Raw genomic sequence first — 19839 nt, 5'->3', positions numbered from 1 at the left:
GTGTGGGTGTGTGAGTGTGAGTGTGCGTGTGTTCAATCGCAGGACCTGTTACAAGGAGATGTCAGAGATTTAGTCCATTCTAACACTGCGTCCTGTATACAGTTTCAGATGAGTGAGATTAGAGGTGGTATTGTTTTACCTAATACCTGCTGTCTCCTGTTTGAATGGACAGGATGAGAAGGGATGGGGATATCATCTCTCTGGGAAGTGGTCACTTTGGCTGTCATTCTCTGTATCTGTTTTTATTCCTCTTTATCTTATAAAGTAAGTTTGCTGTGATCAAAATTTTTGGGGGGGTCAAAACCATCACATGTTTACATGAGAAGTTTAATAAAAAATGTCCTGTCAAATTCAAATTATGTGAACAAAGGACTTTGTATAAGTTGGCATAGGGATGACAAATATAGAATAATTATATGTTTTCAGGCCCAAACAGCCATTGTAAATCAATTTAAAGAGAGGGCCGTCTTGCACTTTGGAATTCACAGCTTTGAAAATGACTGAGACTTTAGGATGGAGTCACAACAAGGTCAGAATCCAGCCTTGCTTTCATCAAACTCTTTATTTGCTTTTTCTCTGTACTAATTGCTCTATTTGGATCTATATTGACAGTTTTGGATCCAGAAATATAAACGCTGAAAATGTTGAAACAAACAGTCACTGGTGATGTCCAAAACACATGTTCGGAGTGCTGGTTAAGGGGCGTATGTGTGTGTATTGTTTATATTTGTGTATGTGTGTGTCCATGTGTGTTTGTGTGTGGTGTGTGTCCATTTAATGTGTATGTGTGTATCGTTTAAATGTACTGTATGTGTGTGTTTATCTGTGTGTGTCCATTCATGCGTGCGTGTGAGAACACATGGTGTGTACATATAGTACGCTCCATGTGTCTGTGTTTGCATCGCCTGTGTATGTATGTTACTGATTTCCATAGCTTGAGGCCCTCAAGATGGTGTGTCCATGTGTCAGCCATTACAGCAAATTACAAGTCCTTCCTCATGAAAAGGAGAATGTTCCGCTCTCATTTGGTCATTTCCAGTACTAAAGAGAAGCTCTTGGCTATACAGTGATAGCCACAAGATATCCTGCAGAACCCTAACCGGCTCTGACAGAGTCATGAAACCACCATCCAGGAGGGGATATTCAGCCTTGATATCTGGCTGTTTTGGAACCTGATGAGTCTTATTGAGTATGAATAATATGACCTTCACATCAGGATATTTTGTAATAATTGGTCCAATATTGCAGTTTTAAATTACTTTCCAACAATTAGTCAGCTACAATTACTCTACAACTACAGTTTAAAAGTGCTTCAAATTACATGATTATTTATTGAGGAGATTATATATTTATTTTATCTAGTTTATCTATTGATATTGTGTGCAGATTGAAAGGAGAAGCATCTCCAATGACAACCATAACACTGTCATAAGGAGCGTTTGAAGTTTGGGTGCCTTGAAAGGGCTGCATCAATCTGTCTCATATGACTTGAATGTGACCCTGTCCCCTTCCTATGGGTAAAAAGTACATCTCCTTATTCCCACTCCTACAGGACACACACACACACACTTGCATACTTGAAACCATAAAGACACACACATCTTTACTGTATGCAGGAAACAGGTCCTTGGGCCTCAGGTGACAAGACCAAAGAGATCAGTAGCTGTTACAGATAGACAGATGGAATTATCCACCACCTCAGACTCTGCCTGGTGGACTAACACAATTGATCTACAGGTACACTTTCATGGTTCCTGCATCCTATGGCTGAGAAGAGTGTCACTCTACAATGGAGAACAATTGGATGTACACATTCATATTCATTTCCTACAACAGTTATATAAGTCCTAGTTCATGTTTTATTACACTGCCAATAAGTACACACAGCTGTCTTACTGTAAACAAAAGGTACATCCAGTTTGTCAGGCACCCAAAAGCTGGCTGACGAGAAACTCTGTAATATACTTTTCATCTTGGCAATAAAAAGCAAACGGGGCATGTCTGGACAGGACATTTTCTTCTAAACTTTTATTTACTTTCTCCAAAGTCTTTATACTATCTATTGAATGAGGCTCTCAGGGGAATCTTACTGTGAGACCAGGAATTAAAGAGACTGACAATCATGTCATCACACAAGCCACAGAGTGTTTGGGAAATGCCTGCTCTTCTAATCCTCTACTGCTCTGTGGTGAAGGGGGATCTGAACACTGGATCTCAGCGCGTGTGTGTCATTCTGTGTGTGTACAGATACAGTATGAACTTGTGTGTGCATGTATATATCAGTCTGTATGTGTGTATACATAGGTGTGTGTGTGTGGGTGGGGAGGGGGGTCTGAAAGAGAGAGGGAGAGAAAGCTCTGATTAGTTCAGTATACAGTTACATGCCTTCCAGCTCAGTAAGGGGATTAACCAAGACTTGTGGCTGCAGAGTTGACAGCCCTGTAAAGGTGAAATGTTATGAAGTGCAGTGTGTGCACGTGTATTTTGTCTTCTTCTGTGTGTGCGTGCCTGCAGGGTGTATGAGTGAGTGTTGTCTGAGGGATTCTTTTCAATGTTTGTTCATATTTGCGTGCACATCTGCTTCGATAATGCTGCGTTCTACACTGCAGCCTGTTGTCTTTCTGCCTGCGGAGCGACTCATTCCAGCCTCACACTTTTCAGCTCTACAGCCGTGACGTCAACGTCAAACCACAAGCACGTCTTTTATGTGTTACTGTCACCACGTATTTCCGCACAGTGTGTGAAAAACAACTTATTTTTCCATGAGAGGACGGACAGACATGGACACAGACGTGGGGCAGGGGCTTCAGTGCAGAGCTTCACTGTAACGATTGAGACACAAGAGAGCTGCGGACCGAACCTCTTCCTCTTTATCACTCCAATATGCATGTCCTCCATGACAACAACAGTCCTTGATTTGAGTGGTGAACAGGGGTGTGTGGGAATGTGTGTTTATGTGTACGCACGTGTGTATGTGTGTGTGGGGTGAGTGATTGTTTGCACTGTGAATCTGGAAGATTTTTGATGGCAAGTGAAGGTTCAAACTGTCCTGATGAGTAGAGGGGGGTCTTCTCTTCACGAGGTAAAGAACATGCACACAAACACCCAGTCTTCTCACAAGCAGAAACATCAGAGCTCTCTCTCCCCCCCCCCCTCTCTCTCTATATTTTTGGGTCCTGTGGGAATTTGCTCTAAGGCTCTGACCTCATCCACCCATTGCTAAATCCCCAACCCTCCTGCATCCTTCTCTCTTACCCCTGCTTCCCCCCCCACCACCCCCCATCAACGCTGTCCCAGCCAGTCATCTGGACCCACTTTTGGGGTTCTGGGGAATCAGAGACTCTGTGTTGTTGGGGAGTAGGAAGACCAGTTACTATCTCCTATTCTCCATCAAAACCAAACTACTCTTCACCACAGGCCTGGGTTTTGTGCAATTGGACCAAAGCACAATATTCAGATAGGTCTACCTGCCTCAGAATGTCAATTCTCCAGAAAAGGATGTAACTCTTGAGATTGAATGGAAACAGAATGTTTCATGCAATGAAACAGTAGAAGGGAGGGTTTGTGTGCATGAGTGTGTGTGTGTGTGTGTGTGCGTGCATGTGTGTCACAAGGTGTTCAATGACAGAAAGCTGTAGAGGTGTGGAATTACCCTTTCTCGGGTGATGAGAGGAATCCAGATGTGAATATTGTAAATCAAACACACACACACACGATGCCTGTGCTGAAAAGTTAAAAGGAGGCCCATTTCTGGAGGGCATGTCTACCCAGAAAGCCAACATTTTTCTAACTCTAGTATTTATCCCCAGCCTTCTCCTACAGTGTCTCTCGGCTTTTTCATCACATTCACTCCTGTGCATAGCTCCATTGGGTGAATGCAGTCTGAACGCCCATGTAAACACACTCACCATCACACACACTCCATATCCTTTTCACATGCAGGTTAAGGTCTAAATAAATGGTCATTCCCTGGATTAGTTGTTGAGAAGAAGAAAAGCTGCAATATCAGGCCAAGACAACCGTACACCCTCCGCAGAAGTTAGCAATCAGAGCTACCCAAGGGGCAATTTCAGCCATTAAGACCACCCATTTGGGGGCTGTGGGGGAGCCTTTGGTCCCCCTTGAGACGGGAGACACACATGCGGAATCAGAAACCCCACACAGACTTGCAAGCAGATAGATTAGTGCAAAATGCCATGAGGGGATAAAGTCAATGTGCTTCATGCACACACTGTCTCTGTCTCGCATAGAAGTATACACACAAGCACAAATCCAATACCACGATCTTGTATGGATCTAAGATGGCGGTAATCCTTAACCAAAGATGAGAGAGGATGAACTGCCACAAATTGTAGAGGGGGTGAGGCAAATGGGGGGTAGGGGGTTGGATGTCCATGTGGCACCATATCCTAGGAAAGACTGAGGTAGTTATTCTGTTATTCCCAATAAAGTTCAGTTTATATGTCTGCTTCAGAGATGTTTTCAGGATGGCGTATGATATATTAATGTAACTGCCCTCTGACATTTTGACATGTGATGACATGATTATTGCTTTTTCCAGCGTCTTACTTTTTAATATCTTTGAACTGACCTCATGTATCATTTGACAGAAAATTCAAACCTTGCACACATTTCCATTTTGGGAAAAACGTGCGTTTAATCAATGCTTCCTTTCCCTGGATGTTATTCTCTCTAAGGTTTAATTTGATCATTGATACCAGCTTGACTTTTCCAAGACCTCTAATCTCAACTCTTCAGGATCCATCACACATAATAAAATATCTACCAGAAGAGCTATCTCTTGAGGACAGTACAGATTTACAAAACACAAACAAACACAAACCTCCAAAACATGGTTTGGCCACAACTTCTCTTTTATCTCATCTTACATAGCCTGGTTTGGTTTTCTTCTGCAATCCAAATGCACCATTATGGACGACGAATGAACGGAACAAGTAGCCCAAGGTAAACAAGACTTCTTCTCCTTTCTTCTTCTCTCAGTCCTCTTGATGCTTATCTCCTGGTCTATCTTGAGATCCCCAACAATGAAAACTAGTGCACAGTTGCACATCTTTGGGGTGCGACATCTACATTTAGTCATTTAGCAGACGCTCTTTTCCAGAGCGACTTACAAAGTACAGGGACATTCTCCATGAAGAAAGTAGGGTGAAGTGCCTTACCCAAGGACACGGCCGGGAATCAAACCAACAACCTTCTTATTAATACCCCGACTCCCTAACCACTCAGCCATCGGACCCACATCTCAGTGAGGCTCTCAGATTTCCACATCTAACGGTCCCATCCACAGATGCACCGATGAGAGCAGAAATAGGATGTTATGTTTGCAAATCATGTTCAATAAAATATACCATTCAAGTCTTTGAACCTCAGAACAGTACAGATGCAAGAATGCAAATTCAAGTCAACAAAATAAAGAAGAAATACAGTTTTTCAGGACACCCTCATAACTGGGATCTATACATTCAGGAACTTGGATCGCACTCTTCACAACAGTAGCTTATAACTAGCCAGCATCCACACAAACGTGCAAAGAACAGAACTAGAGCAATGCCCAAGTAGGAGTTACAACAGTTCCGGAACGTTTCTGTGATCTAGAGATCAAGTCCTATTCTCGTGGCATGTATGCAACCATGTTTACACTGTTCTTCATCACTAAGTCGGAGACAGATGTTTGGTCTGGCCAGGGGGAAGCATACTGTACATGATTGCGCCCAGTGAAACATATGGCTGGCAGTCCTGCCACAGAAAGACTCTCCTGTATCCCCCTTCTACACTGCAGCACCGTGTGTCAGGTGGTGAGCAGTAGCATGCACATTGCATTATACATAATACTCCCTGATTAAATCAGCCTTGTTTATTATTCTTTTAGCACAGATAGGGAAGCTTTGTTTCCTGTTTAAATGATTGCACACACGGTGCGTGATCGGGATTTAATACACAATTAGTGCTTCTGTGGAGCATTAGATGATGGATTTCTTCAAATAAGTACATTCTGCCTAGATGAGGCAACAGGCTGAAGGGTATACCTGTGTGTGTCTGTGTGCGTGTGTGTGTGTGTGTGCTTCCAAATACACAGATAGTGTTTTGTTGACGCAAAGGCCTCCACAGGCAAGTGACCAGTCTCGTTACAGCAAAATGTGTCTTGAAATGAGTCAAAGGCATGGACATGTGTTCAGGGAGTAGTGTTTGAACTAGCTAACAGTAGTATTCTAATTAAATAGGGGTTCCTCTCAGTGTTATTCTATAGGCCCTTGGAGGTCAAAGGAAGAAAACAATGGTTGGCAATTAAGTTTGTCTCAGTTATTGGAGAGGGGTTATGGTTTCTATACTTCCTGCTCTCTTCCTCTGAGCATGCAGCTGATTAGCATTGCCATGGCCCTGGCCATTTTAAACAGGTACCATTCCATAACACACTGACACAGGGCTGTGTGTCGCCAACAGATTAAATCATGTTTGTCTTTGATTCTGTATCTCAGTCATCCTTCTTTATCTGTCTTTTACCTTGTTCCCCTTGCGTTCTCCTCACTTTACCTTTCATCTCCTTGATGCCAGCTGTGTCTGTTTGCAGCGTGTGGTACATGCAGGTGTACAGAGTGAAGGCAGTACACAGGCGTGTGAGCAGTCTCCTTCAGTAACAGGAGGAGACATAAGGAAAGGATTACTCTGCCAATTAATGAGGCAGGAGGTAAGGTCAACAACGGGGGTCTCCAGGCTTCGAGCAGAGGAAGGAAAACATGTCTCATCAATTAACTATCCTAAGAGATTAGATACGCTTTAAGTCACTGCCCATTTTATTTTTACCTCAGGATTTGTAGACTTAATCCAGTGTGTTTAGAAATGCTGATCACCCATAGGCTCATACTTATTACGAAAAGTCTGCATTTTTTGTCAAGATACCTGGCATGATTCTCTGTGATATATTGTGTAGCTGTGGCTGTGAAATACATGAGGGATTTGAAAGGGCCAGAGAGCACAGATTTTTTCAATAAAACTATGTACTAAAACCACAGTTCAGAACTATGAGAAAACTTGCAGTTGCATTCCCTGCCATAATCCCACACTTCACAATGTACCTTTGAACTCCATACCTCTGATCCCCCACCCTTTGAAAGGAGCGGAGACGCACCTGCTCTTCAGACAGACTTAAGCACCAGTGGGGCCCTTGAACCCCACTGTTTGGGATTTCACTGTGGCTGTGAGTAAAAGTGGTGTTAAAGACACACCGATACATTGTTTTGCTCTCCACCCTAAAAAGTGTGGTTATGATGTAGGCGTACTAGCAAATAAGCATGCATATTACATATTTTGTGGCCAGAGACACCTTAATCGCCCATCAAATAATTACATTCTGAGCTTGTAAAGCTTGTCTTAAAGAAAACTGTAATTCATTTAGTTGAACCTGTGTGCTTTGTAATTAGGACAGGAATAAATTCTATTTTAGACATTTTTTTCAAAATTCCATCATAGAGCAGCCACTGTCTTTTCTGATCTAGCTCCATCTAGTGTACCTTCATCCAAACTGAAGCTCAGGTCCATCTTTCATAAACAAAATTAATGAACTTTCGGCTCAGAACCAATAAATGTATGACATTGTCAGGAATTTGTAAGTGATATGGACAGTCAATTAAACAATAATTTTATTGTGTCTAGTATGTAAGAGATTAAAACTAAACTGTGTCCACCAAAGAGTCCTGTAATGGCACATTAACACACACTCATGTAGAAAGTTACTCATAAAGTTGTTTTATCTGGTCCTCTGTATTTACTGTCCTTTTGTGCCAAAATCAGCAGTAATGATCCCCTTCTGACTGAGATGTCAAGCTAGAAGATGAAACCATGATTGCATAAAGCAAAGTGAGGCCTTGTCAGAACTGGGTGCATATCAGAGTTGTTAATGTGCATAAAAATGTCCTCCACTGTATTTGCTGTCTAGTGAGGTCACTGTCCATCGGTGTCCTGGTGGTCCCAGTCTGGGCTTTAGACCAGGACACTTCATCCTTTGTCCCCACATGTAGACACTCTCCACACACTTCTACATTTCTACCTGCACATAACACATCTGCTCCCCTTACTGTCCATCCACCTTATCTGAGAGAGAGAGACGTAGATATAGACAGAGAAAGAGAGGTGGTGGTGGGGGGGGGGGGGGGGGGGGGGTGGAGAGGGGGGGTAAAACCATAAAAATACTTTATTCTTCAGTTGTACTCATATCTACAACATTTGACTTCTGCCTGATGAGTACATTCATACCCTTAGGGACGAACGTCAGTGAGCTGCTGAATATTCAAAAGCGTGATAGTCCCCCCTTTGGTCCATCATGAAGGAACTCATGACCTAGTCCGTTCCCACATTTCCCACAGCAAACCTAAAAAAAAAAAACATCCAGGTGACATGCCTCTACAAACGTTTACTACCTAAACATCATCACCAGTTACTGTGACACTTCATCGAGCTGTAGTTCAAGTGTTAAGAGCTACGTAGGGCTGCACATGCCCAAGGTAAGTCAGAAAGCACCTTTATAGGCCCCCAAGCCTCTGGATATCTGGCCACACTGTCTTCATGGATGGTTTCAGAGAAAGCTGGCCAGGGAGAGGAGTGATCAAACTTGGACACACTTGAGAACAGCTCGTATCCACAGTCTGAACACACATATATACCTGAGAGGAGAAGCAAACATTAAAGCAGTCGCTACATTGCTCAGTATGGATACAGGACCTAGCCTTTTGTGTAATATAGTGCACTGTTTAGATGCAAGTCATTCTCTCATGCAACTCACCAGGCTGAAAGTGGTCTTTGTAAATCTCTCCTCCAGAGAAAGAACAGTAGGACATTTCCTCCATTTTTGAAGATATATTAAAATAAGAGCTATATCAGAACCAATTCAATCGTGTAAGTGTCAGTACTTCCTTCCCTGTTAGAAGCCTGCCCGTCTAAAAATGGAACTGTAGGTTGGATCAAATGACAAATAACGTTGTGGTTTCGCAATACTGTCCTCAGCGTGCCACAGGGTGGCAGTACAGTGTGTTTTATGAATAAAATGTTAAGCAACATGGAAAAGGGAAAAGTTCAGATCTAAGGGTCAGTGAGATAGGCTATAATTACTTTTTGTTGTATGGCCATTTGATATAATTGAAAGATTCAGAGAAACAAGTTTGTAAAAAAGTTTTCAAACAAATGTAAATTCTTCTGCAGTTTTTTAATATTCTTTATTATAAGACCAAAAGAAAATGTGAATTTATAATGATGATTCATATGATTGGTGCTGTGGTGGCTGCTAAAGCTATTTTATCATTTCAGGTTTTCAATAGAAGTTCACTTGTATTCATTTTGACATTTTGTGACACAAACAGCAGTAATGATCCCCTTTTGACTGAGATGTCAAGCTAGACGATGAAACCATGATTGCATATCAAGCATATTGAGACCTAGTCAGAACTTTGTGCGTATCAAAGTGGTAAATGTGCATAATTATGTCATTGTATATATTTGATATTACTGAGTCTTCCACTGTATTTGCTGTCTAGTGAGGTCACTGTCCATCGGTGTCCTGGTGGTCCCAGTCTGGGCTTTAAACCAGAACACTTCATCCTTTGTCCCCACATGTAGACACTCTCCAAACACTTCGAAATTTCTACCTGCACCTAACACATCTGCTCCCCTTACTGTCCATCCACTTTATCTGAGGGGAGAGAGAGAGGTATTTTTACATAGCACTGTTGAAAACCAATCTTCAAATATAATTCAATTTTTAACGCACCTTTAGGGATGAACGTCAGGGAGCTGCTGAATATTCAAAAGCGAGAGAGTCCTTTGGCTGGTCCATCGTTCACAAACTCATGGCCTAGTCCGTTACCACACTTTCCACAATGTACCTGAAACAGTTCGTGTTCCACAAAAAATGCAAGAAAAACGCATTACGCACACAATGCTGTGTAATGCATTTCATTTAAGAAAAGCATCATAAAATATAACTGCAAGCAGTAATGGCGGATTCCTCCAAACACTGCGAACCATTGAAAAATGTTTATTCTTGACAAATTGTAACTGTATAGAAAAATGTATGCTGCAGAATTACCAATGGTTTACCAAATCTGAAATGCAATACCATCAAGATCCACAAGGGCCTTTATTTCAAGCCAGTAAGTGAAGGAAGGGGGCTTGGTGAGCTTATCCTTTCCAGAAAGCCTTGTATCTTTATGCATTAAGGCGTGGCCTGTAGCGGCACCTATGGGTAATGGTGGGCCATTTGTGGTGTGGTAGTTACTCTTGGCCTATACTATTAATGTTTCAGGATTTTTAAAACTTTTTACCATTGCATATAAAATCGGAAATGCAATACCAACAGGATCCACATGGGCTTTGGGTAAAGTGTGGTAGTTACTCTTGGCCTGTACTGTCAATGTGTCAGGATTTGGAGACCTTTTTACTATTGCATACAAAGTAGGAAATGCAATGACACCAAGGTCCTCAAGGGCCTATGCTGATATTCAAGGAATGAGTGGGGGCTTGGTCAGCCCACACAGTCCTGATATGTTGCGTGTGTATCTTGCCAAGCCCGCGCGTGTCAAGGGAAGAATGAGTGTGTGAGAATTTGGAGCATGCGCGGGGAGGAGCAGGGGACACATTTCATTGTAAATTTGCCTAGAAATTAGCCGAGCATGCATGTTTCAAAGATTCACCAAAAATCGACCTTTCATCTTAGAGTCAACTTTTTCTCAGATTTGTGTACTAAACATTCTCAAGAGTCTTCATATGAACTTGTTTGACTGGCTTACATGTAAAGCATTGCGAACCATTGAAAAATGTATATTCTTGACAAATTGTAACTGTATAGAAAAATCAATGCTGCAGAATTTCCAATGGGATACCAAATCTGAAATGCAATAACATCAAGATCCACAAGGGCCTTTATTTCAAGCCAAGAAGTGAAGCGCTTTAATCTTCACAAGAAGTGAAGTGCTTTGTGCTTTAGGGCGTGGCCTGTAGCGACACCTATTGGTAATGGTGGGCCATTTGTGGTGTGGTAGTTACTCTTGGCCTATACTATCAATGTTTCAGGATGTTTTTAACTTTTTACCATTGCATACAAAATCGGAAATGCAATACCAACAAGATTCACATGGGCTTTTGTTAAAGTGTTGTTGTTAATGTTGGCCTTTACTATCAATGTTTCAGGATTTGGATAACTTTTTACCATGGCAAACAAAATCTGAAATGCAATACCATCAAGATCCACATGGCCTTTGCAAAAGACCAAGGAACACTCTCCTGAAATGTTGCGTGTGCGTCTTGCCAAGCCCGCGCGTGTGTCAAGGGAAGACCTATGGGTAATAGTGGGCCATTTGTGGTGTGGTAGTTACTCTTGGTCTATACTATCAATGTTTCAGGATTTTTATAACTTTTTACCATTGTATACAAAATCGGAAAAGCAATACCAACAAGATCCACATGGGCTTTTTGTTAAAGTGTTTCTTTGCCTATACTATCTATGTTTCAGGATTTTGAGACCTTTTTACCATTGCATACAAAATCGGAAATGCAATACCATCAAGAGCCACATGGGCCTTTTTTTCAAGCCAATAAGTGAAGGGAGGGGGCTTGGTGAGCCTATCCATTCCAGAAAGCCTTGTATCTTTGTGCTTTTGGGCGTGGCCTGTAGCGCCACCTATGGGTAATGGTGGGCCATTTGTGGTGTGGTAGTTACTCTTGGTCTATACTATCAATGTTTCAGGATTTTTATAACTTTTTACCATTGCATACAAAATCGGAAATGCAATACCAACAAGATCCACATGGGCTTTTGTTAAAGTGTTTCTCGGCCTACACTATCAATGTTTCAGGATTTGAGACCTTTTTACCATTGCATACAAAATCGGAAATGCAATACCATCAAGAGCCACATGGGCCTTTGCTAAAGACCAAGGAATGAGTGGGGGCTTGGTCAGCCCACACTCTCCTGAAATGTTGCGTGTGCGTCTTGGCCGCGCGTGTGTCAAGGGAAGGCTGAGTGTGTGTGAGATTTTGGAGCACGCGCGGGGAGGAGCAAGGGAGACATTCATTGGAAATTTGCCTAGAAATTAGCCAAGCAAGCATGTTTCAAATATTCACCAAAAATCGACCTTTCATCTTACAGTCAACTTTTTCACAGATTTGTGTTATGAACATTCTCAAGAGTTTTCATATGAACTTGTGATTGAATCAGAGTATCAGTTTTTGAATGGCTGATGTGTAAAGCATAATTTTAGCGTTAGCGATAAGTTCAATTTGCTTTATATCAATCATTTTTTGAGATATGAATTTGCCTTTGCACATGGTAACATGTTGTAGTGTCTTCCTCCGATCTACCAAGTTTAGTGTTGATATCTCAAAGATTTGCTGAGACATGACTTCACATCCTGTTTGGCGGCTTTTCTGATGAATTTGATTGGCTGTACCGGACAGACGGTTATGAGGATCAAAATTCCTTTGATAACTTTTGTGAGGCTTGGTCTGAAGATCATCTCTGGTGATTTTGAAGAAGATATGACAAAAATTGTAGGAGGAGTAGGCTTTCAAAGGTTTTTGATAAAACCGGAAATGGCGGGAAATCTATATAACCGGAAATTAACGCCATGGTGTGCGTTGAACTCGGCTTGATCCAGGGAATCCAATGGTACCTCATTTTTGAAAATGAGTCATACGGTTCAAAAGTTGCGTGTGTAAACACAAGTCCAACTTTGACCCATTGGTGGCGCTAGAGTGGTCTAATGGGAGACATGAAACTTGGTGTAGGTATAGAAGAAACTGTCCTTAATGAGTGTGCCAAATTTCACAAAAAGTTGTCGATGGGGTCTAGGGGCTGCCATTGACTCCCATGGTACAAGAATTACAAATAATAAAACCACCAATAACAATAGGTTTCCTCCTTACGGAGGAATCCTAATAATCCATGGTATAGGATACTAACTATACCCTCATGACCGTGGACGAGCCAGTCCGAGTGTATCATCTGCGTGAGCCTACCTTGTATGCCCCCGGTCTCTCCTCATGCTTAGACACACTGTCGTCATGAACAGTTTCTGTGAAAGCTGGCCATGGGGACGAGTGTTCGTACTTAGACCTGCTGGAAAATAGCTGGTAGCCACACTTGGCACACACATACACACCTGGGTAGAAGGAGATGGGGTCAAAGAGAGGTCAGAGAGCACGAAGCAGCATAGTCCACACACGCTCTTCTTTTTAATCCACGGTATTCGGATGACTTGTCATTGGTAAACTACTCATTTATTGACAGATATAACTGCAATGTATTACTCCCCATTATTAAGTATATCTCATTGTATTGATAATTATATGCGCAGGTGTTTTTGTCCAAGTTCCCTTTCCCGTGGGATTTTGTAACAGTTGCGTAATTCATTATAAAATCTAGTCTAGGTTTTTAGTAGGCTACACTGTCTGTTGTACAGTACAGGAGCTAGCTCTTGTTATGCAAGAGTACACTGCAACATTTTATTAGATTATGCATAGTTTAGCACACCCTCTTATCGAAACTTTCTGACAGTTGTATAGATATTAAGATATGATCGATATTGGACATGTCGATGTCTTGACCTAAATAATCTGCAAGCTATGATTTCGCTTCCAGCACTACGGGAATAGACAGCTATTACAACATTGCAACGCTAGCGAGAGCTACTAGCCTAGCATAAGTAGGTTTTACTCACTGACCTGGTTTAAAGTGGTCTTTAAAGACCTCTCCACCGAAAAAAGAACAAAACGACATCCCTTCACTGGAAATCTACCAGGCAGACAGTTCTAAAGATTCGATTTATAAGGGACCACCTAAACTTCAGTTGGCAGCCACTGAACTTCAGGTAGCACTACTTTTTCGCAGAAAGCGCAGCCAAGATCACATAATTGTCCAAATTTGTTCCTATATTATAGGCTACCACAAGGTGGCAATATTTCCATAGTACCAGAAAGGGTAACATTCCGCTCATAGACCTATAGGCTAAAAAATACGTATGCATACTTATTATGAAGAGATTAGATAAAAAATGGATTACAAAAACATACAACATACATGTGTAGCTGCTCATTTACTTCAAAGATTAACACAAAATACTAAGAGTGAAGTGTAGAATGAAACAGGGATGACATTTACAGTTTCATCTCTTCATATATTCCTAACATAATCTTAAAATGGTCATTGTTAAAGAGCTATGCAGGTTTTAATACATTTTCAAGGTTAAATGGAGTTCTGGAATTTCTTGAAATAGCCTACCCACAATCTTACCATGTATATATTAAGGAGTCATCATAATGATAAAGCACATTTCTAAAACTGTTGATTAGTCAAATTTAGGTTAATTATGGCCACAGGCCTAACTGTAATGATGCAATATTGATCACACACCAGTGACTGAGAGAACTTCACAGATGTCTGCAATGATAAATAGCTACAAATATAATTGCTGCCCCTGAGCACTTTCATAATAAGAAACTAAGGGATGGATATTTTGGATGTGTAAACTGACACAGGGCTTTTCAGACCCTGTAACTTTTTGAAGGCAAAACTATTTGTTGCCTTTCATTGTTTCTCAGCAGGGAACATATCCAGAAAACATGAGGTTCCGTGCTCCGTCTTTTGATAACAAACAAAAGGGAAACTACTATATTTTCCTGCCAAGAATAACATGCAAACAATGGTGACCAAATGCATATTTCTATCATCTAAAGGTCAGTTTAATGTGTTTGTGCCGTTGTTTGGACTTCCTCTTGGACCCCCTCTGTGATGACCAGGAAGGTTGTCCATTTCCAGTCGGACTCCTGATAGCTGTCAAGCTCCATGAGAACATAGGTTCAACTAGTCATAGGGAGGGATTGACAGATCCATAGGCCTACATGTTATTATTATCCTTATCATCACTTTGCGGTATTTATACCTCTCCAGGAACATATAACAACAATATCTTTGCCATGTATATTGTTGTCATATGAATCATAAACTGCATTGCAGCTTCGTTCAATGTTTTTATGTAATTCTATCATGAGTAGCCTATCTATTGCATAACTATGCGTACAAGACTTCACTGCAGTGGCAATAGTGCTGCTTAGAGTAGTGTACAACCTTACGTGTCTGATAAAAAGTGATAGTTTGACAAGAAGCAGCAGTTTTAAGGCAGGGGCAAATATGCGAAAGATTTAACTACCTAGCTTCCCTGTGTTTTGAATTGGTGCATCCACAACAGACGTGGTACTGTCAACTCGGTTAATCTGGATTAGAGTTTTGCTCTGCAGCCAGGACTCTAATAATCAGATTATTCAGCAGTCGTTTGGCACTTCTTGAAGGGGACGGAGAAGCAGAGCAGGCTAGTACGGCTTCACATGTCTTCAGTGTCTACGCAGAGTGGTGTGATGAAGAGGATTCATTTGTATCCCCGAAAGTCTATGAATGGGAGACCAGATGCTACTAAATATGATGTAGCCTGCATGTCGTTTAGGTAAAACACGACGAACCGCTCAATGATTCAACGTAAGAAAAGTTAAATTACGATTTCTGTAGCCCAGCTCTTGGTAGGCTATGTGGTGCATCGCTGTGCAACATTCATTCAGAGTACAGCGATTTCCGCAGTGCATTACTGTCGCCGCAACAGACTTCCGACCCCGACGACTGCGATTCGACTTCTTTTGACCGACCTGTCAATCAAATTGAAGAATTACATGTTGTTCTTCCTAAGACCAACTCATACAATTGAAGGTGAGTTTACTAATGTAGCCTGGCATTCTTGAAATAACTAAGAGGAACTCTTTCACAGGATTTCAGCATGGAAATGAAGGGAGGTTATCAATCCTTTTGAAATGGTAGGGGCCATGCAGGCCTATTGTCTCTCTTAGCACAGGTTTGGAAACATCAAATACTAACTAAATGGCTGTGGTGCACGATAAATAGCCAAACATTGGAGAGCATGGCTGTAGGGGAGAGCGGGGTATGTTATCACACTTTTCACACTGTCCAACATTTACTGAGCACCATACATCACAATGGTATAAATGTCATACCAAATGAAAGAAGGAAGTCTGGTCACATGTGTTGTATTCATAACATTTTCATATCTTATCTCATTACGGAGTTGTAGACTGTTGAATAGAGAATGTACACTTGTGACAATTTACCTGCCATATTATCTAAAAATAAGAACACAACTACTAAATTATGAATATACATTTTAATTTCTAAATTCAAACCAGAAGTGTAAATATAAACAATCATGCCTAGAGAATCTAGAAAAACAATTATTTCAATCCAAACAATACACATTTCAATCAAAACACATTAAGTGGCAAGACCACTTTACGTTGAATTTTAAACTCAAACGTTCTCTGGCTTGCACATAGATCCATGATAACTGGTGATAATCCCATCGGATTATTCGTCTGATATAGAGAAGGTCCGTCAATTAGACATCGCCCGGTTAATCCACAACCCTCTGATCTCAGCGGCTATAGAAATACTGTGTGCAGTACCGGTTCTTCCTATAGGCGACATAGGCAGGCTCCTAGGGCGGCATGAAGAGGGGGGTGGCAATTTCCCAAGTGCATCCATTTAAATTAACCCTCCCACCCTCTTTGATGCACTACCAGCAGAGGGTGCATCCCTGAGGGGGGGGGGGGGGGGCCTTGACCTTAGACCCTAGGGCACCAAATGTGCTAAGACCGGCACTGACTGTGTGTTAGACTTAGCCAAAGTGTGGGTCATACTTGGACAGTGGAGAGAGAACAGGAAGCACAGGTGTGTGTGAGTGTCATGCAGGTCAAGCAGCATACTTTTGGACAGCAAAGTGCAAGATATTAGCATCCATAAAATGTGGGGTGATACACAGTGGATCTTCTGAATTTAACCCAACACTGCATTTCTGCGTCTATCACCACCATCAGAATATGTCCGAACATATTCAAATAATCCTACAAGGACATGCTACAGCAAACTCACATGCAAACAACTTGAGTCAGACATCAGGTAGGCTAAAGGCATTGGCGGGATGTGTTGCTCTTTCAGGGGTGTTGAGATTTACCACTTATGACCTGCTTTAGACTTCTCTGGTCTCACTAAGACCATTAAAGTCAGTCCTCCTCTTTTCATCTTCACCTGGAATCCACTGCTGAACCTCTTGTGTTGCTTCTCCCTGGCTACCCAATTTAGGACTGCCGTCACTAAGAGCATTACTGTGGTTTACATCCCGAGACTTGCAATGTTTTGGTCAAAATAAAAACTGAATCGAGATTAAAATTTGTTTTTCATCTTTATTTGTTTCTCCAAATTGGACAAGGTTGTTAGGTTTGCAGGTTGTTTGGAAATGGATACATTGGTTGGTTCTTAGAAGATTGAATCTAATTGGCCTAATTGGCCTTAATACCATTGTTTTAAACAAAGCAAGCATCCACTGTCCCTTGAAGAGTTTGTCAACATGACAACATCCTCTTACATACTTCCTGTTGCAACATGAGAGATCTGTTTTCATATACCCGACATGCTTGACAAGGCCATCTTAGAAGTGAGAATTCAAACAAACCCTCACATACCTTTCATCACAATCCACACAAACATACAAAACAAACAAACAAAAATGATAATCATATACCCAAAATCAGTTGGAGTCAGGAGTTGGAGTTGCAGCCATCTAGAGCATCAGTAACTGTCACACTCCCCAGCTACCTGTCTCTCTTCTGTAAAAACAGCGGAGAAGGCCTGAAACCCAGCCAAGCCTCTGCTGACTGAGACGTTTCTCCAGCCAGGTCAGCACAGAGGACTGATCTCAGTCGAACTGTGAAGTAGAAATTGATCAGGCTAATGTAGGGACATGGCTAATAGATTAGGCAGAAGCAGGAGGCAGGGGGTGAGGCTGAGCTCTCACTTCTGGCTTGCTAATATGTTAGCTATAGCAAGCTGGTAGAATGGTAGTAGGCTCTACCAGGGCATAGTCAGAATTTTATTTTGGGGGTGTCCCATCTTAAAATGAAGGGGCATAAAAAAACTTTTTAAAAATCATACACATCTTAGCAACATTTTTTATTATAAGCAATCAAAAATCTGGAGGGGCTGGACATGTAAATGAGGGGGCCTAGACCCCCTCGTTATACCCCTGATTGACTGTACTTTGTGTGTCTGAGTGTGTGTGTGTGTATCAGGACTTTCAATGTCCCAATGATAAAGAGTGGCATAGCTCCAGACATGACCTGCATAATAATATATAAATAGAAATAATTTGTCACTTTTAGCGGATTATGTGACTCCAGCGCAGCTTTGTCTGATAATAATTTTTCAGTTGAGGGAGGCTGAACTGTCTCACCACAGGTCATTCAATCAACTGTCACTACTTGTGACAGTGTGTTTACATGTGTGTCAATGTGTGCATTTTGCAACCAATTTGTGTGTGTCTATATGTCTGTGTGTGAATGTGTATAACCCAATGAAAACTGGGTGGCCCCAGTTTTAAGCCTCTACATGCACTGTCAAAGCCTTTTGAGAATATGGAGATTAAAGGGAATCCACTTGTTGTCAGGTAGTGTCTAGTCATGATGACGTCTACCTTGTTTCTGTTGCTTGCTACAGAATTGGCAATGATTTGCTAGACTCTGGACGGACGCAGCAAGGCTCACTTCCCCAAAGGACAAGTCATTTGCACAGTGCTTATGTCTAATGGAAGGGTTTTAGGAGGAAGGAGGCTTCATCACGGGGCCTTTAACTGTTCAACACAGCCAATACCATGTTTTTGTTCTACCTGCGATTTGGGTATGCAACGTATTTGGTGTGTGTTTGTGAGAGGGAGACATAGATAGTAAGAGAAATTAGACGTTGGAGATACTTGCCCTCTTTCAGTCCATTTGTTCTTCTGTTTTGTGCGAGTGCCAAGTCAAGTTAATTAGACTGTATAAAAACCAAATGTTGTATGTGGAAATATAAGGGTGTGTCTGTTGTGTTTGCTTCATGTGTGTGTACAAGCAAAAAAACATGTGTGTATTTGGGTATGTGCCTATATGCAACTGAGTTCTAATTTCAAGATTCTCATTTCATATTATCTGCTGGATGTCCAGTCTCCTTACAGAAGAAACACAGTGTTCTGCACCATAAAACCTCTGCTAATGTTCAACACCACCACTGAAAAACAGTTTACGGGAATATGTATGTCTTAAAATTCTATCAAACATTTTCTTAGAATCTCCACAAAGAAAGAGCTTTTCATTTATCCACTTAGAAGATAAACGCCCAGCAGAATGTCCAGAACATTGTGTCGTAGATGAAGAGAGAAAAAAAGTCACAGAACAAGAGAAAGACACAAGGTCACCTGAACTTTATATTCTACTGTTTACACTTTGTCACTCAACATGAAAGATGTACGACCAGCAGGATTATGATTAATTTTCTCATAGAAAAAATGCAATGTACTTTTTCCAAGTATTTTATGGCACATTTCCTAGGCATTTATTAAAGCCCCAGAAGGTTCCAGAGCATTCTTTTATACAGTTACCTGAAGCTCTATGATCAGCTCCTCTTTAACCCTGTAATCTTGTCTGCTAATTTGAGATTAGGGGTGTCTGATTGGGATTGACTACAGGATTAAAACCTTGAGTACTGGCCTACTTCTCCGATTATTTCAGAGTTGAGAAAGGCCCACCCAGCTCCGGTCTACCACCTCGGGTCTATTCCTGTTTTCACCCAGACCAAGCATTGGTCTCCACAGCAAAGACCGAGAATGCTGGGGAGAGGATGGTATTGGTTTGGGAAGATGGAAAGACGTGGCTGTGGGGGAGTAGATGAGATAGTGAAAGATGTGAGCA

General features: G+C 41.5%; 1 protein-coding gene and 1 pseudogene across 2 annotated transcripts; both read right to left on the bottom strand.

Moving 5' to 3' along the window:
* Positions 1 to 7640: 7640 nt before the first annotated feature.
* On the bottom strand, positions 7641 to 8953 carry LOC146253542 (methionine-R-sulfoxide reductase B1-A-like; annotated as a pseudogene). Its single transcript, XR_014731772.1, has 4 exons — positions 8798 to 8953; positions 8536 to 8678; positions 8272 to 8386; positions 7641 to 8109 (listed from the first exon to the last, which is right to left on the bottom strand). The product of XR_014731772.1 is annotated as a methionine-R-sulfoxide reductase B1-A-like (transcript).
* A 249-nt stretch (positions 8954 to 9202) lies between these two features.
* LOC146253541 (methionine-R-sulfoxide reductase B1-A-like) lies at positions 9203 to 13917 on the bottom strand. The gene is made up of 4 exons (XM_084677952.1): positions 13729 to 13917; positions 13024 to 13166; positions 9779 to 9893; positions 9203 to 9700 (listed from the first exon to the last, which is right to left on the bottom strand). The coding sequence occupies exons 1-4, from the start codon at positions 13781 to 13783 to the stop codon at positions 9681 to 9683; spliced, it is 333 nt and encodes a 110-aa protein (XP_084534078.1). The 5' UTR covers positions 13784 to 13917; the 3' UTR covers positions 9203 to 9680.
* Positions 13918 to 19839: the final 5922 nt, after the last annotated feature.

This window comes from Hypomesus nipponensis, chromosome 17 (genome assembly GCF_054491055.1).
Source record: "Hypomesus nipponensis isolate SF chromosome 17, ASM5449105v1, whole genome shotgun sequence".
NCBI classification, from domain to species: Eukaryota; Metazoa; Chordata; class Actinopteri; order Osmeriformes; family Osmeridae; genus Hypomesus; species Hypomesus nipponensis.
Note: the sequence above shows the minus strand (reverse complement) of the source record. Positions and strands in the feature narration are given on the sequence as shown.